Here is a 15,345-nt window from a genome sequence, read left to right as displayed (position 1 = left end):
GCACCAAAGTTTTTTTTTTTTTTTCTCTCCAAAAACCATAAATATGGATACTGTTTATCTTGATTGGATTCATGTGGTACAAGGTGGGGGGTGGATTTCTTAATGTATAGCTGGCCATGCTGATGAGAACCGCAGCTTTAGAGCCACTTTGCTCAAAATGGCAGACCAAGTTTTTCCCATTCATGTCCTTGCACAATTGCCATGTTGCTTCTTGATTTCTTTCATGAAAACAAAAAAAAATGCCATCTCTATCGGCAGCAGCAGTGACATGTTAGCCAGCATAGTATCTACGGTGCAAAAAGGATGAAAAAAAAGAGCTTGCTTGTCCCCATTTTAACTGAACTTTCACACATCCAACATTGTAAGTTGAGAGGATTAGATGCTCTATCTCTCTCCCTAAGACTTGGGTACTTGCCTAGTACCTATTAGCCAATGTTGGTCTAATCTGCTCTTATTCTCCTGATATTTACAACCACCTTTATCTTTTCTTTTTCTAGGGAAATAAGGGGCAAATCAACAAAATAGTTATTGATAAATCTTTCTATTTCAAGATTTCCTACTTAACTTATAATCCGAGAAATATATTAAATGTATGATCAAAGGATTTTCAAGAAACTAAGAGTACGATGATTTAAATTTAAAACTTCAATCCAAATTCGTTTATTCCTGTCGTATTTATTATCAAATCTTATAAAATTAGAACCTGCAACCCTTTGGAGCACAACTTTTGTTTGATATCTCATATTGATCATTAATTATTGCTACTAATTAAGGAGAAACAAAATTTGCTCACCACTTAAGTTGAATGGTTTCACATTGAGAACAAAAATCTAGCCATTGTTGAAGACACCCAAAAGTTTGTGGATGGACCAAAAGATGGATGAGAATTGTCAAAGACGGAAGCTGGATATATACAAAGTTTAACCCCCAAAATGATTCAACTTTTGACACCATGAAAATGGATTCTGACGTTTTGAAGGATTGGAGATTGTGACAACCAGACAAGAAAATACTAGATAAAAACAACCGTGTTTAGTGGAGATTGCTGTTGATTGGTCGCATTGTCCTAACTATTTTCCCACCCAATTTATTAGTGTAGCTTTAGGTTGGGATATAGTGCTAGTTTCAGTGGATTCCAGATGAATCTCTATCCAACAACCAACACTTAGATAAAAATGGCAAATCCCTGGGGAAATAGCCTGGAAATGAGACTACATTTATGTCTGCACCGTTTTTGGACGATTTAAGAGCTCTCCAACCTGGAGATCTCGTGCTTGTCTACAGGCACAGTAGCCCATCAGAGAATCCATTAAGTTAGTGTTTGTTTTTAAGTTATGATTAAAATTGGGTATTGATAAATGTAGAAAAGGATAATGTCCGACCATTCATAAGCTTCAAGACGTGTATCAAAGTGAGTACAGACGATAAATCTCGAGATTATGGTGCAGGAAATGTGCTCTTTTCGCTTTCTAATTGTAAAGGTTTTGGACTAGACAGAAAGGATTTAGACTGGGTGTAAGCTTAGTTTTGAGGTGTCACGGCAGCGGCCCATGCAGTTGGCCTTAAACCCTCACCCCAATCCCAGGCTGCAGCACTTAAAATGAACAGCTTAAACTCAATCCAATCAAAAATCGGAACTGACCCAGTTTCAAAATTTCAGGTTTGATTCATGGGCCTGGTCTGAATCACTCACCTTGTGCTAGCCGAACCTCAATACCAAAGTCTGATGAAAACCAGGCTCTCTATTGTTAGGTGAAGAGCACAAGAACAAGGAATCCAAACCCAACTACCCCGTTTACATGTAATCATGTCAACCGTGGCTCATATTCCTCGAGAACATATAACATTTCCTGGCTCTCTAACACCAAGGAAACATTAAGGCAATCGGAAAAGTAAGCCATGGGTGTAGAAAATAACTGCAAAAACAAAATCAAATGAAAAACTTTTTGTACAGCAAAAAGCAATCTTCATTGTTCCCCCACCTTTTTTTTCCTCTCTACTTATCTTCCCCTCTTTTGGTTATAAAAGCTGATAATAATTTTCAAGCTACCAATATACTTAGGATTGTGTTTGAGAATGTACAACTAAACAGGGGAATGTTATTCAGGAATATATGAAACAATTGCTAAATGCCCCCATAAATCTTCGCAAGAACGCCAGCCTTTGGCATAAATTCAAAACTTCCGAGTCTTCCAAATAGGGTCATTGTTATCCTGGCCACAATGAGCAAGCCGACAATCATGCAGGAACAGGACTTAGACCGGAAGGGCGTTGCAAGCTAGCAGCATAGTCTCGTGCCCACAAGTCATAATGTATAATTTCCTCTAGGGAAGGAGTGGCCACCAATTCGTCCCGGTGCTTCTCACAAGTTAGTTCCACCAACTTGAAAATATCCAAATAACTGATCCTGAAATATCGAAACTATTTATTAGCTCCATGTAACCAAGTTCTTATATCAAGCAAATGCATAACAGTAGAATGAATTTATTATCGATGGAGAAGCACGTGCATCAGCTGATATAATCCTCATATCATGATAACAAAATGTTTAATAATCACCACTGTATATTGACTTAACCTAATTCCAGAGACAGGGAGATTATCTAGCTTCTTCCAAAATGCTAGTAGTGCTTTTTCCAAAGAAACCATTCAGTCATGCAAATATAAAGGAAAAAGTTTTTCAAGGAATGGTTAAGAGAAGTAACCACAAAAAGATTTACATTCAAAACAATGGAGGTGTGTGAAGGGGAAAAAAAAGCACTAAGCAATTGAGGGAAGAAAGGTGTGGTTTTGAGGTGGGGATAAGAATCATTCTTCATATTCTTCTTTAGGAAAGGGCCAATCATGAAATTTGCTGATGTATCTCAAAATGGATTGGTTGGGGAGTAGAGAATACTTTACAGTTCTATATATTTTTAGATATAGAGATTCATGTCAAGATCAGAAAATCATCATTGGCTTACCAAAAGAAAACAAATGTATTTGACTTAATAAAACAAAATTCGATAAATAAAATTATTTCGCTTGTTTCACAGCTTTTATGATTTTTTAAAAGGCAAACCATAAACGATAAATGCAGGATATATGCTGGCCAAAATATCCAATATTCACATGAAAGGTATTCCACGTTTTCATAACTTCAACATGGTTAGAAATGTGTACTGGATTGGAAGAAATTTTAGTTTGATTTGATGTTGCTCTAACCTAATTGGTTTTATGTTCCTTATTTATAAATTACAATCAGTAAAAGTGGTTTAAACCATAAAAGCCATCAAGAATCTTTATCATTAAAAAAATCAAAATTCACATTAAGGGGGAAAGCAGAACCAGAAACAAACTGTAAAATAAAAAAAAAAATTTCTAACAAGATAACATCGAGAAACCAAGCACTTACTTTTCATTGATGAACAGCTCTACAGCTTTTTCATTAGCTGCACTAAGAACTCCTGTCATGGTGCCTCCAGCTCTTCCAGCAGCGTAGGCAAGACTCATGGAGGGGTATTTCACATTGTCAGGATCCTTAAAAGTTAGTGAACCAAGCCTGTTTCATCCATCAACCAATTAAACTCAAGAATTCCAGTATAGTGATTATGAATTTGAATGAAACCCAATCAAATTTTGAAACACTAAATTAGTAATGAAATTAAAATTTGAAAGGAGACAAGCCAATTACTTGCAAAGATCAAGGCGAGGCCAAGATATTTCAGAGCAGTAAATTCTTTCTGGCCATGACATAGTGTAGAGGATTGGCAAGCGCATATCTGGCCATCCCAACTGAGCCAGGACAGATGAATCCTGAAAATATGGAAATACAAAAATAATACTGAGAAATGAAAATTGAATTCCAGTCCGTACTCTCCACATCTTGCCAATCAAGAGCACAGCTGCGAGACAAACTAAAAAGTGAACTATATGCAACATCTATGGCATCACCGAGCAATAGCCAACATGATAGAGTTTAGAGTAAAACCTGTGTTTCAACCATTGAATGTATAATAGATTGTGGATGAATTACTATCTCAATGTTATCATACTCAGCTCCAAAAAGATAATGGGCTTCAATGACTTCTAGACCCTGTCAAATAGAGACTCTGCTTAATGCTTGTAATTCAGACCAGAGTAACATTTTGAAAAATAACATACAAATTTGAACAGTACACTGCTTGTAATTTTGAATGAGACATTTGATAAATCTAAACCTTATTGAAAAGGGTAGCAGAGTCCACAGTAATCTTTTTTCCCATATTCCAGTTAGGATGCTTCAAAGCATCAGCTACTTTAACTTCTTTCAATTTTTCAACAGGCAAATCCCTATGAGAAACAAAGTGAGCAAATCATTCAAATAGCTTCTTGATTGGAGATATGAAAACAAGTTAAATCACATGTTCAGTAATAAATACTATACACTTGATCCTCAAATGAAGGCATTTATGTGTGTGTGTATACACACTCACATGCGTGTTCGAATATAATTTCAACGCAGGAATGTGTATAAATAATGTTAAAAGCCTAAGTTTTTAATAATGTCAACTTCAATTGCTTTACAATTAGAAAAATAAAGTCAGGCGAGATCAGCAAGTAAACAGTTCATAAATTCAGATTTTCAACTTACGAACTTAATCATTCTAACTTAAATTATGATTCCACACCTGAAAGCCCCACCAGAAGCAGTTAAAATAATACGCCGAAGTGCACTCTCTGGTAGTCCCTGAATACACTGAAGAAGCAAAAGATTCTATGAGCTTGTTCTGAAATTATCAAGAAAAAATTTGAGGGACAACATGACAGGCCAAGCAAGTTGACTAACAAGTTACACCAAGAAAATTGTGAAAGATGCCCAACTACCAAGAAGAAAACAACATAACTGACAGAGAATTTCTGAACTACGCAATTTTCAGGCAATCTTATTCATCGAGTTACAGTTCCATACCTGAAATATGGCAGAATGTTCCGAATCAGCCGGAAGGATTTTTACTTTATGCTTGTGAGCAAGAGGAAGGACAAAGGGACCACCAGCGATCAAGGTCTCTTTATTGGCCAAAGCAATATCTTTCCCTGCTTCTATTGCAGCCACTGTGGGCTACAAAAAAAAAAAAAAAAAGACAGACATTTCAGCGAGCTAATCAATGTAATATAATAAGCAACATACTCTTTGCTTCTCTTTCTAATACATATTCTAATTCTTGACAGTCGACTGTAGCTCATAATTTCTTCAATATACACTGTTCAGTGGACGCAAAGGAAACTATACATAGAGGAAGTAGAAATAGATCTGCACATAATTCTCTCTCGTTTGTGCACAAATGAGCACTACAACCCACTCATAAATTTAAAAAAAAAAAAATCGAAACATCTAATTTTCTTCTTTCAATTAGACTAAACTATCAAGTTTTAACATTACATTTTAAACTAAAACTAGCCCAAGAAATCTTACATGCAGCCCTTATGGAAAGCTCCTAGGTCTTATGGATCACAGGGTTGAAAAGGCAGCATGTGGAGCATGACCAAATGAGGGGAAAAAGTAAAAAGATGAGAGAGTACCTTCAATCCTGCACAGCCTACTATCCCAGTAACTACACTGACAGCATCTGGATGGCGAGCAACCTGTAAAACTTTTTAAGCTTAACCATCTAAATAATGAGAATTGCTCTATATATTTAAACAAAAGAAACAATCAACTAATATAGGCTACCTCAATAACTCCTTGTTCCCCAGGAATAATCTCAGGCTTTTGTTCCATATCGGCCAAAGCCTCTTTGAGTTCACTTACCAAAGACTCATTTCTAACAGCAACAATTTGAGGTTTGAATGTCTTCACCTGTAATAAGCAGAAAAATTATCAGCCCTCAAAGCCTCTACACCCTATTGTACCAAAACTCAATTCATATTTTAAATTTTTATCAGCGGAAACCACTTGGCATGGTATTATACTATACAAACCACATATGGCTAAAGTATCAGTGGATAATGACACAATCATGTTAGTCCATGAATCAAGTTACTCGAGTCCTTGTTTGACATTTATAACTTTAAGAATTATTGGAAATTGGAAAAACTAATGTATTACAAGTTGCCATAACTCGGTGAAAACTGAATAATTACCTGATCAGTAAGAAGGGTCACATTTGAACCAGCAGCAAGCCCCACAATTCTGAATTTATCTGGATTTTCTGCCACTATGTCCAACGTCTACAAAACACCAAATTATGATTCTAAACAACTTGATCAAGTGCCAAAAACAAGCATGCAAGCCTAGAATTAAAGTTCAATAGCAAAACGGGGCATGACCAGATAGTTATCAAATGTTAAAAAGTTCAAAATTTTTCTTCTTTCCCCTTTCACCTGAGTTCCAATGGAACCAGTTGAACCAACAATGGAGATAGGCTTGGGACCATCCCAAGTCTTGCGTCCAGGCTCCGGAAAAGCTCGTCCTGGCCAGGCCGGTGGTGGTTGTGGAGCCTGAGCTGAACATTGAACTCTCCTCCCAAACGTCGTGCCACAATCCTTCCTCTTCAAAACAAACCCCCCTAAAATTCACAAAACACTAATCTTTAGAAGTATAATCCGAACCCAAGTAACCAAGACACAAGATTTCTCAGTGCTTTAAACAAAAAGAAACAAACTTTCTGGGTTTCCTCAGAAACCGAGCATAGAACCAATCAAGAAAGAAAGAAGTAAACTTGGAGTACGCTGAGGCACAAAAACCTAATAAAAAAACCAAATGGGAAACCTGGAAAAAGCTTGGGGAGGAAATTGGACTTGGACTTTGTGGAATCCAAGAAGGAGATAGACTTGATCTCAGGAGAAGAAATCAAATTCAAAGCCATCAAAACTGTGGAAAGGAACTCTTTTTAACTCAAAAAGCAGAGGAAAATTCAAAGAAGAAATGAAATGTGTGGTGTCAAAAATAAAAACTTTGAGAACTTTTGGAAAAACTCATAAAAACATAGAACTTTTAAAGAGATGTGTGGTGGGATTGGGAAGTGGCAGAGACTGGGGAGTGGGGGAGTGGGGGTGTACGGGTGTTTGTTTTTACATGGTAAGCTGAATAAACAGTAGAGTTAGGCAATGGGACAACTGGGACAGTAAATAGTGATTAATGAACTAATACCGGTGTATTAGTCAGAGTTGGATCATTGGAGGATGATGAGAGGATAAGACCATGAGGGAATCAGATTGCGTTTTGGACCAGAGTGGTCGACCGGTGCCCTTTTGTCCTTGTTGCTGCTCCATTTTCTTTCTTGGGTCAACTTAATCTCCAATCTTACGTCCTTAACTTGTTCAGAGGCATTGCAACGTGTCCCCCACCATGAATTTTTCACCCCCTATTCCCCCACCGGCCAACCTTGCCAGGCCCCAGCACTTTGTAGCTTCCAGTTAAATTCAATGCCCTTTAATATCTTCTTTTTTTATTAATTTTTCTTGATTTTCTACTATTTTTAATTTACAAAAGTTCTAAATTTAATTTCCATTTTAGATGGAAACATATCAAGACAGATAAAAATAAAATTTTATCCAACTTAAACTCAATCGACAATTTAAATACTTTTATTGAATCTTGGGGATTGAATCATCAGTTGTTTTGAATTGAAAGAAAGACAAAAAGGATCTTGAATAGTTTTGAAAACCCATGATACTCCATCTCATGAAAGTTGGCCTCTCCTCTTTATACCTTAATCTGCATTCAAAGCATTTGGAGCTGCCTCATCAACATATTATTCCTTCTAACCTTGCTTTCTATATTAATTTAATTGTATGCCAAAACTTTGAACACATTCCAGCTGAGAACAACACAACTCATTGTCCAAGGACAATGCCACTCCATTATTTTTATGACATGGTTAAATTTCATTATTTAAAAAAGATATACGTTATTTCAAAAGGTGTAATTAAAACTCAAATTTATTGTAGTATTTTTAATTTTGTATAATTAACGGTTATGAATATCAAATGATGAGCGATTGATGAATACTAACTAAAATCATTTTATAAAATTAACCCGACATCTTAGTATGGATCTTCTCATTCATTTTCTTCAAAAAATTAATTTATGTTTTAATAGTAAATTCAACATGCAAGTACAAGATTGAAAAATTTATAATTTCTTTTCAGTTGAAATCATGGAAAGTGAGTGAGGCAGATTGAAAGCAACAACTTGTTTTAATTGTTAATCAAAATATTGGGAGCATTCAGTAACTAAATATGGTATTTGTCATTTCATGCAAGAGCATCTCCCTAGTTTTGTGCTGATTATTACAACAAAATCTTAAACCTAGAAAATCAACTTCTTCTTTAAGACAAAAAATGGTTTTGTCATACTGTGTTTCTTTTGGGGCAGATTCTTTGATTTTTTTAAGAATACTTTTGATGATTATAATGTTTTGTTGTTGGACTTCACCAAAATAAAATACAACAAAGTTAATGCCCAATTCTTTTATTTGTGACCACTCACATCTGCAGCCTCTCAAGAATCCTACTGGAATATTTCCTTTGCTCCCTCTATATATAATTTGACAAAATGTTTATATACGTGTAATGTTATTAATCAGGATATTTTCTAAATCGACTTAATGTATTTAAGATTTTATTGTTATAACATTTCTCTGTCGAATCTTAATTGATAAAGAAAGAGAACTCGTTTCTTTATCAATTGAATTAACTCGTGTCGAGTAAAGATCGTGAATGTTGCTTTAAAGAATACTCGTCTTATTTTCAGGTTTAATTGTCTTGTATTACTAGTCAATTCCCCCTCTCCAAATTAATTCAACACTTCTAGAGATAAATAGGATACCTTGGTGAGAAAAACGTTTACGTCTGACTGGAAAAGGACAATTATTTGTTGTTGAGACAGATTCTGTGGATGTAAGAAGAGAGCATGTTTCACATGCATCATGGATTCACGTGTATTTAAACAAATTGATAAGCAGAAGAACAGAGAAGGAAGAAAATTGTTACAGCTTTAAATCATTAAAGATGTGATTAATGAATAGTTATCTACACCGAACAATAATAATTTTACGTGATCACAAGATAGCTGACGTAAGTTCTTAATTGTCATCGCATGAAAGATACTCACGTTTCCTCAAATAGACAAGGGTAAGCCTCTGATTTATTTAGAGGCGTGGAGGTTAGTGCAACTTATTTTCAACGTTATCCCAAAAGCAAAGGATCTCCTTTCCCTTACCCTACATTTAACTAATACTATAAACACTAAGATTTGCTTCAAGATCATCCTTACTGAGTGGATGGGTGCCACAAATACTATATGGAGTGGGATGTGAAGAGAAAAGAGTGGATGAGTGGTTCCAAAAGGAAAGACTTGCTTAGAGTTAGTGGGGTGGGCAAATGTTATACCTAAAAACCCAACATCATTAGCTAATTCTTCAGTGTAATGCTAGAATTTTTAAATTTTTTCGACAAATGGATGCAAACAAAAGTTTTCAGCAGTTACAGGGCCAGCCCAGACCAGCTCAGACGATCATTTACCGTCAGGGTGTTTCCTCATCAAACAATAACTAGACTCGGAAACTGAATGATGCAAAGAGACAACCTTGCACATACCTCAACAGCCTGTTGCGTGCTTTTCTTGACTACTTAGGTAGGTAAGTAGCTAAAAGGCAAGATGATACTTTCAAAAACTAGCAGACAATGAATTATTATTATTATTATCATTCTACATACAGAACTTGCCATGAAAAGAAAGGTCTGCCTATACTGCGAGGATGCTCAATTTTAAAGCACAGTAGTTTAGATGTTGACAGAAAATATTCTTGGGTACTTTTTATCATTTTTAAACACATGTATTGGTAAACCTTAAATCAGGCTTACCCTAGAAAGTTAATCCGGCTTTAGTTCTCTGAGTAGCTCTGTTCTTGTTCTTGTATCTCAGTTGAGTTCATGCTTGAAAAACCCCCATTTATCTCCACTGCACCTGCTGATTCAGATATTTTTGTGATCCTATTTAACTCATCAGTTGCCTCTAAAGGCCGAGCCACTGACTGATCCTCAGCCAATTCCTCTTGTTTAGCAGCCTCTTTCAGAGCTGATGATTTTGGCCGTCGAATGGCTTCAGCTGCTTCTGGCATTGCCACAGGTGGCGGCTGGGGAGGAACCCATGTACGCTGAACTGGTGGTTCATTGGTTTTCACCCCATAAGGTCCAGCCTTAAGTTCATCTTCATTTTCAACCTCTGTGATTCTGACATTTTTCCGTTGCCACCAAGGTGTTGAGCTCTCATCATCAACCAAATAGTTTAACCCATTGTCTTGAACTTTTTGAATCAAGCCTTCGCCACTTCCTTGAGACTGGAGTACCTGGCTGGAGCCATTTTGCGCCTCCCAAGGCTGCTCATTTAAAAAAACAAATAATAGTCAGATTTGGGCAAATTAAAGGCACCTTGACATGACCCTTTCTAAGTCATATTTTTCAGCAAATAAAAGCAGTAGTACTGATTATTTCCAAGTATTCTAACATTCTAATGGCATTAACACAGTGGCAATTCCAAAATTATCCCAAGAAATAAAACATGGTGACCAAGATTTGATTATATTTCCTTAGATTGAACCTCACCAGACCGTGAGATGCAGAAACCTGATCCAGAGGGCCACTCTTTTCGTCCAAAGCATCAAATCAGTAACTATTTGGTAAATAGATTAGTTGTGGCCCCCTATAGGTGATGAACAAACTCTTCAAATATAATACTTAAAATATCCAATTTTTCCAAGATTTTAAGTAGTTAACCATCTTGAAGTGGAATCCTGGTAGTCTATGAATATAATGCAAGAGGAAAATGATCCAAAAGATTAAAGAAAAACTCTAAAACATACCTTAGTTCTTGGTGCTATGCGAGGATTTGATGGTTGCTGGTTAGGGTTGGGAGGCATATCATTGATTTCCTGCATAAGAATCAGAAATGACAGAGTTACCATTGATGCAGTAGACAAGCTAATATCAACATAGAAATGTAAACTGGTTTACTCTGATATTTGAAGGTTTCTCCCCTCTCTGGACCATTGCCATAATCTGCAACATAATTACAAGTATCAATTAGTAAAATTTCTTCAAAACCTATCCAAAAATATGATTTGTGTTTTGAAACTGTTAGAAACGGATTGAAAGACCAAGTAAATTAAAAATTCAAACTCAGTCATAGCTTGGACTATGAGAATTAAGGATAGCAAGTACATTATGCAGTACAGAGGACTGTGGAACATTATTATAGTACTTCTTTTTAAGGATGTCTGAGTAGCCAAAAGATCAAGAGAATTACTACCTCCATATATGACTTTGGGTGAGGTGGTTCCGCAGATGCAGGTGGTGAGGCAGATCTCACTGCACAGGAAATCCTTGTTATACGGTACAGGAATTCAAACTGTTTAACAGACTACATAACTAACTACCAGAATATGAATCACAGAAAAATTACCTGAGCGCACATCAGCATCCACCCTGCCATTCGCATAGGATTGCTGTAAAGGCATTTTTTATTTAGTAATAACTCATCTTGCACTCCTCAAACGGGGATCAGGGAATTTATTTTCCAATACAGATAAAAAGCATTCAGAGTCAACACCTGGTTTCAGCATACCTTCGTACTTGAGGCCGACACTCTGTGATCTTCATGATCAACAAATGTTCTGCCAGAGCTATCAGCTTGTCCTAATGGTTAGGCAAACAACAGAATTTAGTAATGAACTTAAACAACTAACCAACCACCATTGGGAGGTCTTATGCAGAAATCTAAACTACATCCAGGCACAAAAAGCTAACAATAACACTATTTATTATAATTTGATAATAATAAGAAGGCATAATATCTTAAAAAGTCCCCAAATTATTCAAGAAAATTCAAATAAATCTTTATTTTTTAATTGTGTTCAATCAAGCCGTTATACTTTTATTTTGAACCAAATACATCCTTGTACTTTTATTTTGAGTCAAATAAGTCCTTATAACTAATAGTTGACTTAATCAAAATGGCACGTGTCATTCCATGCCATGTGACATTGATGTGGCATTTTGACATGTCATAATGAATGATGACATAGTCATGTGGTATTTTTTACCCTCCACATCAATGCCACGTGGGTGTAAAATGACAAGTGGCATTTTGGCTCATAACAATTAGTCAAACATTAGTCATAAAGACTTATTTGACTCAAATTAAAATACACGGGCTTGATTGAACGCAATAGAAGAATAAAGATTCATTTCAAATTTCTTGAATAGTTGGGGGACTTTTTCAAGCATTATGCCTACATATTTATTGCATAGCAACAGAAGAAAATCAGACTTACAAAACCAAAAAAAAATGTATTTATTATCGTCTAGTTTACCATGAGTTGAGAGGCTTTTGTGTGCCAGAAACTTGAGAGAATGCTCTACAAGTGAGGTATCAATATTCACAGCTGAGATAACTTCCAGCATGATGTTTATTAACCAAGGAAGTGGTACAAAACACTAGTACTTCCTCTAACTAGTGTTCATTTAATAATTTCTGGGGATCAATTGTTGGTAATGCAACAATTCAGATATAAGCAAGGACACAAAAGGAAAAGTTCAAGAATCAAAGTCCATGAATGTTTCATAGTTTGACTAAAAGTAGGATCTAAGTACCTTCCAATTTCCTTATGGCATTACTCATTGACTTCATTTCTTGTACTTGCACATCTATCAGATTCATAAACTCCTCAAAGCGCCTTCTCTCTGACAAGGATCAAAGTAGGTTCAGTAAATCAAGAAGATAATTACTGAGGCGTAAGGAAAAAGACCAATAAAACATAAACAAACTACTCAGTAAAACAAAAAGGTAATTAGAATCCCACCTTCATTTTTGGAGCTCAACATTTCCTGGCTTGCTCTTGCAACATCAGCGGCTGCAGCCGCAGCTGCTTTTGCTGCAGCAGCTGCCTCTTCTGCCAAACTTGGTTTCGCATCACTTTTCTTGGCATTTTCATTCTCTTCTTCCAACACAACTTTACGAATCCAAGACTTCAACCTTGGGATAATAGCATTCTAAAACAAAAAAGACATTATCTGAACATGCAATATAACTGTGAGAAAACCCTAGCTTATGCAATTTCACTTGAAGCCGGATATAAGCAGTTTGAAGAGATGGCAACCGAATATGTAAGTTAGGCTAGGCATTAACATATGATATATCTTACTAAATATGAAATGATAGAGATGTACTATTTTTTTGGGTAATGATACAATAGCAGATATTGATACCTTGATTAATACAGCTGTGCCAGCTCCTGAAGCTGCCAGTACCCCTACAGCAAAAACAGCATGATACCAGTGAAACTGCCTCTGTGCAAGTGTCCCGGCAGACACAATACCAGTAGGAGCAGCTGCTACAGGTGGGGGAGTTTGCATTGTGGCTTGAGTTTGAACGCTAGATGAAGGCTTCACTTGTCCATCTGGTTGCAGTATGTTACAGTAACAAAACAGCATCAGTGATGCAAGGATAAGAAAAAAGGCTTGGCTCCCACTTTACTAATACATGTATTACCTTGATTCAAACTAGCTGGCTGTGAACTAGGAGGAGGGTCCTGTTAAGAATCAATAAATGCTTCATAAAAAACATATCATGAGAATAAAAATGTCAAGATAATAAACCAAACTAAAACAATTAGTATCTTTCTTACAGGCACACGCCGGAAAGCTTCATCTATTTCCTCCTTTGTAAGGCCTTTCCTCTCGAGAAATGATCGTCTATAAATAACAGGGGAACCCCTAACTTTGGGATGTGAAAGAAATTTGACAGCATTCGAAACCTGGTCCTCTCTTATCGGTTCGGAGTTCACAAACACAGATGCTGGAACATTCGGTTTAGCAGCCTCTGGCCTACCATCTTGTTGAACCTCATTTGCTTGTTGTACAACCTCTGCAGCAATGGATTTCTAAAATTAGAATCATCTGTCTATCCTACACATACAATTCTTTTTTCTTCTTTTTCCCCTTCCAATTTCTCACTTTATCCAAGACCCGGAACTTCCTTTTTCATATAATTCAGCTTACAAGACCGCTTCCAAGTAAGGAAATTCATGTAAAAAACTTGGGTTTAATTCTACGTTAATAGAATGTCAAAATTATCAAGTTTACCGACTACAAAAACTTCAAGAAAAAGGAGAACGTAATAGAGAAATCAGACCTGGAGTAGTTTGGGGTTTATCTTCGGTGGAATTGGGAGGAGCAGGGGGCTGAGTCGTCGCCATAACAAGTTCACTGAGTTAAAAAGAGAAAAAAGTTACTCAGGTGAATATAAAACAAAGCAGAATCAATAGTAACAGAAAGGGTTGAAGTCGAAAACAAAACGTGATTCGAGAAAACAAAGCTTACAAGGTTGGTGACAACAGATGATACGAAAAGAAAGAGTCAGAAGAAATGGGTTTTGCTTATTTCGATGCTGCTGCCGCTATCATCTTCTCACCATTTATTTTATTCCAACAATCTCAAGCTCAATCTCACCTTCTTCTTCGTCGCTGGTGGTTTTGGGCCTTGTGATCGCTAACACGTAAGCTGGGGGAAAGAAAAGGAAGACGCCGAATATTCGGTCCGGAATCGGATAATATGATTTCTTACTGCCTTTGGTTTCTTGGATTGGGCTTCCTTTTTTCGGCTAAAATCTATACTAACTTTTTTAGGCTTTTAATCAATTTGATCGGTTCGGTTTTAATTAATTAAAATTTTATAAAATAATTAAAATTGACCAAATTATAATTAAAGTTTGAAAATAATCACAATCATACTTATTTCGAACAATTTTAACTATTTCGGAAATTGGGGTTTTTTATTTTTTAAAGTTTATTTTTAAATTATTAACAATTTTTATATATGTAAAATATTTAAGACTATTATTAATGGTTGGTTTTTCAATCAATTCAAATCGACGTCTTTTCTAGCTAATTTCTTGTTCAAAATAGGATAATATGATTTCTTATCGACTTGAGTTTTTGTTTTTCAGTTAAAATTAGTACTTACTGTGAAATATAATCTGAGAAAAATGTAATAATAAAGTAAAAAGATGTTCTTGAAATGTGTCTTTATAAATGAAGTGAGGGGTTATTTATGGGTTAATAGTGTAGATAGAATTTATAACAGGATATAATTTGAACAATTTAAATAGAACTATAACATAAAGATAATGTTAAAGAATTTAATTTGGATGGAAAATATTAAAATTAAATCATAATCTTAATTTACTTCAATCTATATCCATATTTAAATATACATAATTAAATTTAAAAATTCATATCAAATTATATTTTTATGTTTGGTCTTTCAGGCTGTTCGACGTATCTAAATTAATCTAAACTCTTGAATGGTAACATAATAGACATT

General features: G+C 35.7%; 2 protein-coding genes across 2 annotated transcripts; both read right to left on the bottom strand.

The window, feature by feature from the left end:
• Positions 1-1,646: 1,646 nt before the first annotated feature.
• On the bottom strand, positions 1,647-7,108 carry DXR (1-deoxy-D-xylulose 5-phosphate reductoisomerase). Its single transcript, XM_018118204.2, has 12 exons — positions 6,731-7,108; positions 6,343-6,527; positions 6,103-6,189; positions 5,693-5,818; positions 5,542-5,604; positions 4,931-5,080; positions 4,650-4,717; positions 4,200-4,311; positions 3,971-4,075; positions 3,674-3,795; positions 3,395-3,541; positions 1,647-2,407 (listed from the first exon to the last, which is right to left on the bottom strand). The coding sequence occupies exons 1-12, from the start codon at positions 6,825-6,827 to the stop codon at positions 2,239-2,241; spliced, it is 1,431 nt and encodes a 476-aa protein (XP_017973693.2). The 5' UTR covers positions 6,828-7,108; the 3' UTR covers positions 1,647-2,238.
• A 2,521-nt stretch (positions 7,109-9,629) lies between these two features.
• On the bottom strand, positions 9,630-14,586 carry PEX14 (peroxin 14). Its single transcript, XM_007036151.3, has 13 exons — positions 14,344-14,586; positions 14,156-14,229; positions 13,650-13,888; positions 13,514-13,553; positions 13,231-13,421; positions 12,825-13,014; positions 12,616-12,705; positions 11,588-11,658; positions 11,426-11,468; positions 11,273-11,331; positions 10,978-11,022; positions 10,827-10,895; positions 9,630-10,343 (listed from the first exon to the last, which is right to left on the bottom strand). Exons 2-13 carry the CDS (start codon positions 14,217-14,219, stop codon positions 9,849-9,851), a joined length of 1,596 nt encoding a protein of 531 aa, XP_007036213.3. The 5' UTR covers positions 14,220-14,229; positions 14,344-14,586; the 3' UTR covers positions 9,630-9,848.
• Between the last annotated feature and the right edge of the window lie 759 nt (positions 14,587-15,345).

The sequence above is a fragment of the Theobroma cacao genome, chromosome 3 (assembly GCF_053813885.1).
Source record: "Theobroma cacao isolate CCN51 chromosome 3, ASM5381388v1, whole genome shotgun sequence".
NCBI classification, from domain to species: Eukaryota; Viridiplantae; Streptophyta; class Magnoliopsida; order Malvales; family Malvaceae; genus Theobroma; species Theobroma cacao.
The sequence above is the reverse complement of the archived record's forward strand: the minus strand, read 5'-3'. Positions and strand labels throughout refer to the sequence as shown.

What these genes read in the sequence shown, in the direction of transcription:
- DXR (XM_018118204.2), bottom strand. Translation starts at nt 6,827, where the DNA reads ATGGCTTTGAATTTGATTTCTTCTCCTGAGATCAAGTCTATCTCCTTC. An exon ending in CTGGTTCCATTGGAACTCAG is followed by an intron (nt 6,190 to 6,342) that starts GTGAAAGGGGAA and finishes GGTGTTTTGTAG; the next exon opens with ACGTTGGACATAGTGGCAGA. An exon ending in ATTCAATGGTTGAAACACAG is followed by an intron (nt 3,796 to 3,970) that starts GTTTTACTCTAA and finishes CCATATTTTCAG; the next exon opens with GATTCATCTGTCCTGGCTCA.
- PEX14 (XM_007036151.3), bottom strand. Translation starts at nt 14,219, where the DNA reads ATGGCGACGACTCAGCCCCCTGCTCCTCCCAATTCCACCGAAGATAAA. An exon ending in TAAACCCCAAACTACTCCAG is followed by an intron (nt 13,889 to 14,155) that starts GTCTGATTTCTC and finishes CCATTGCTGCAG; the next exon opens with AGGTTGTACAACAAGCAAAT. An exon ending in ACCCAAAGTCATATATGGAG is followed by an intron (nt 11,023 to 11,272) that starts GTAGTAATTCTC and finishes ATTATGTTGCAG; the next exon opens with ATTATGGCAATGGTCCAGAG.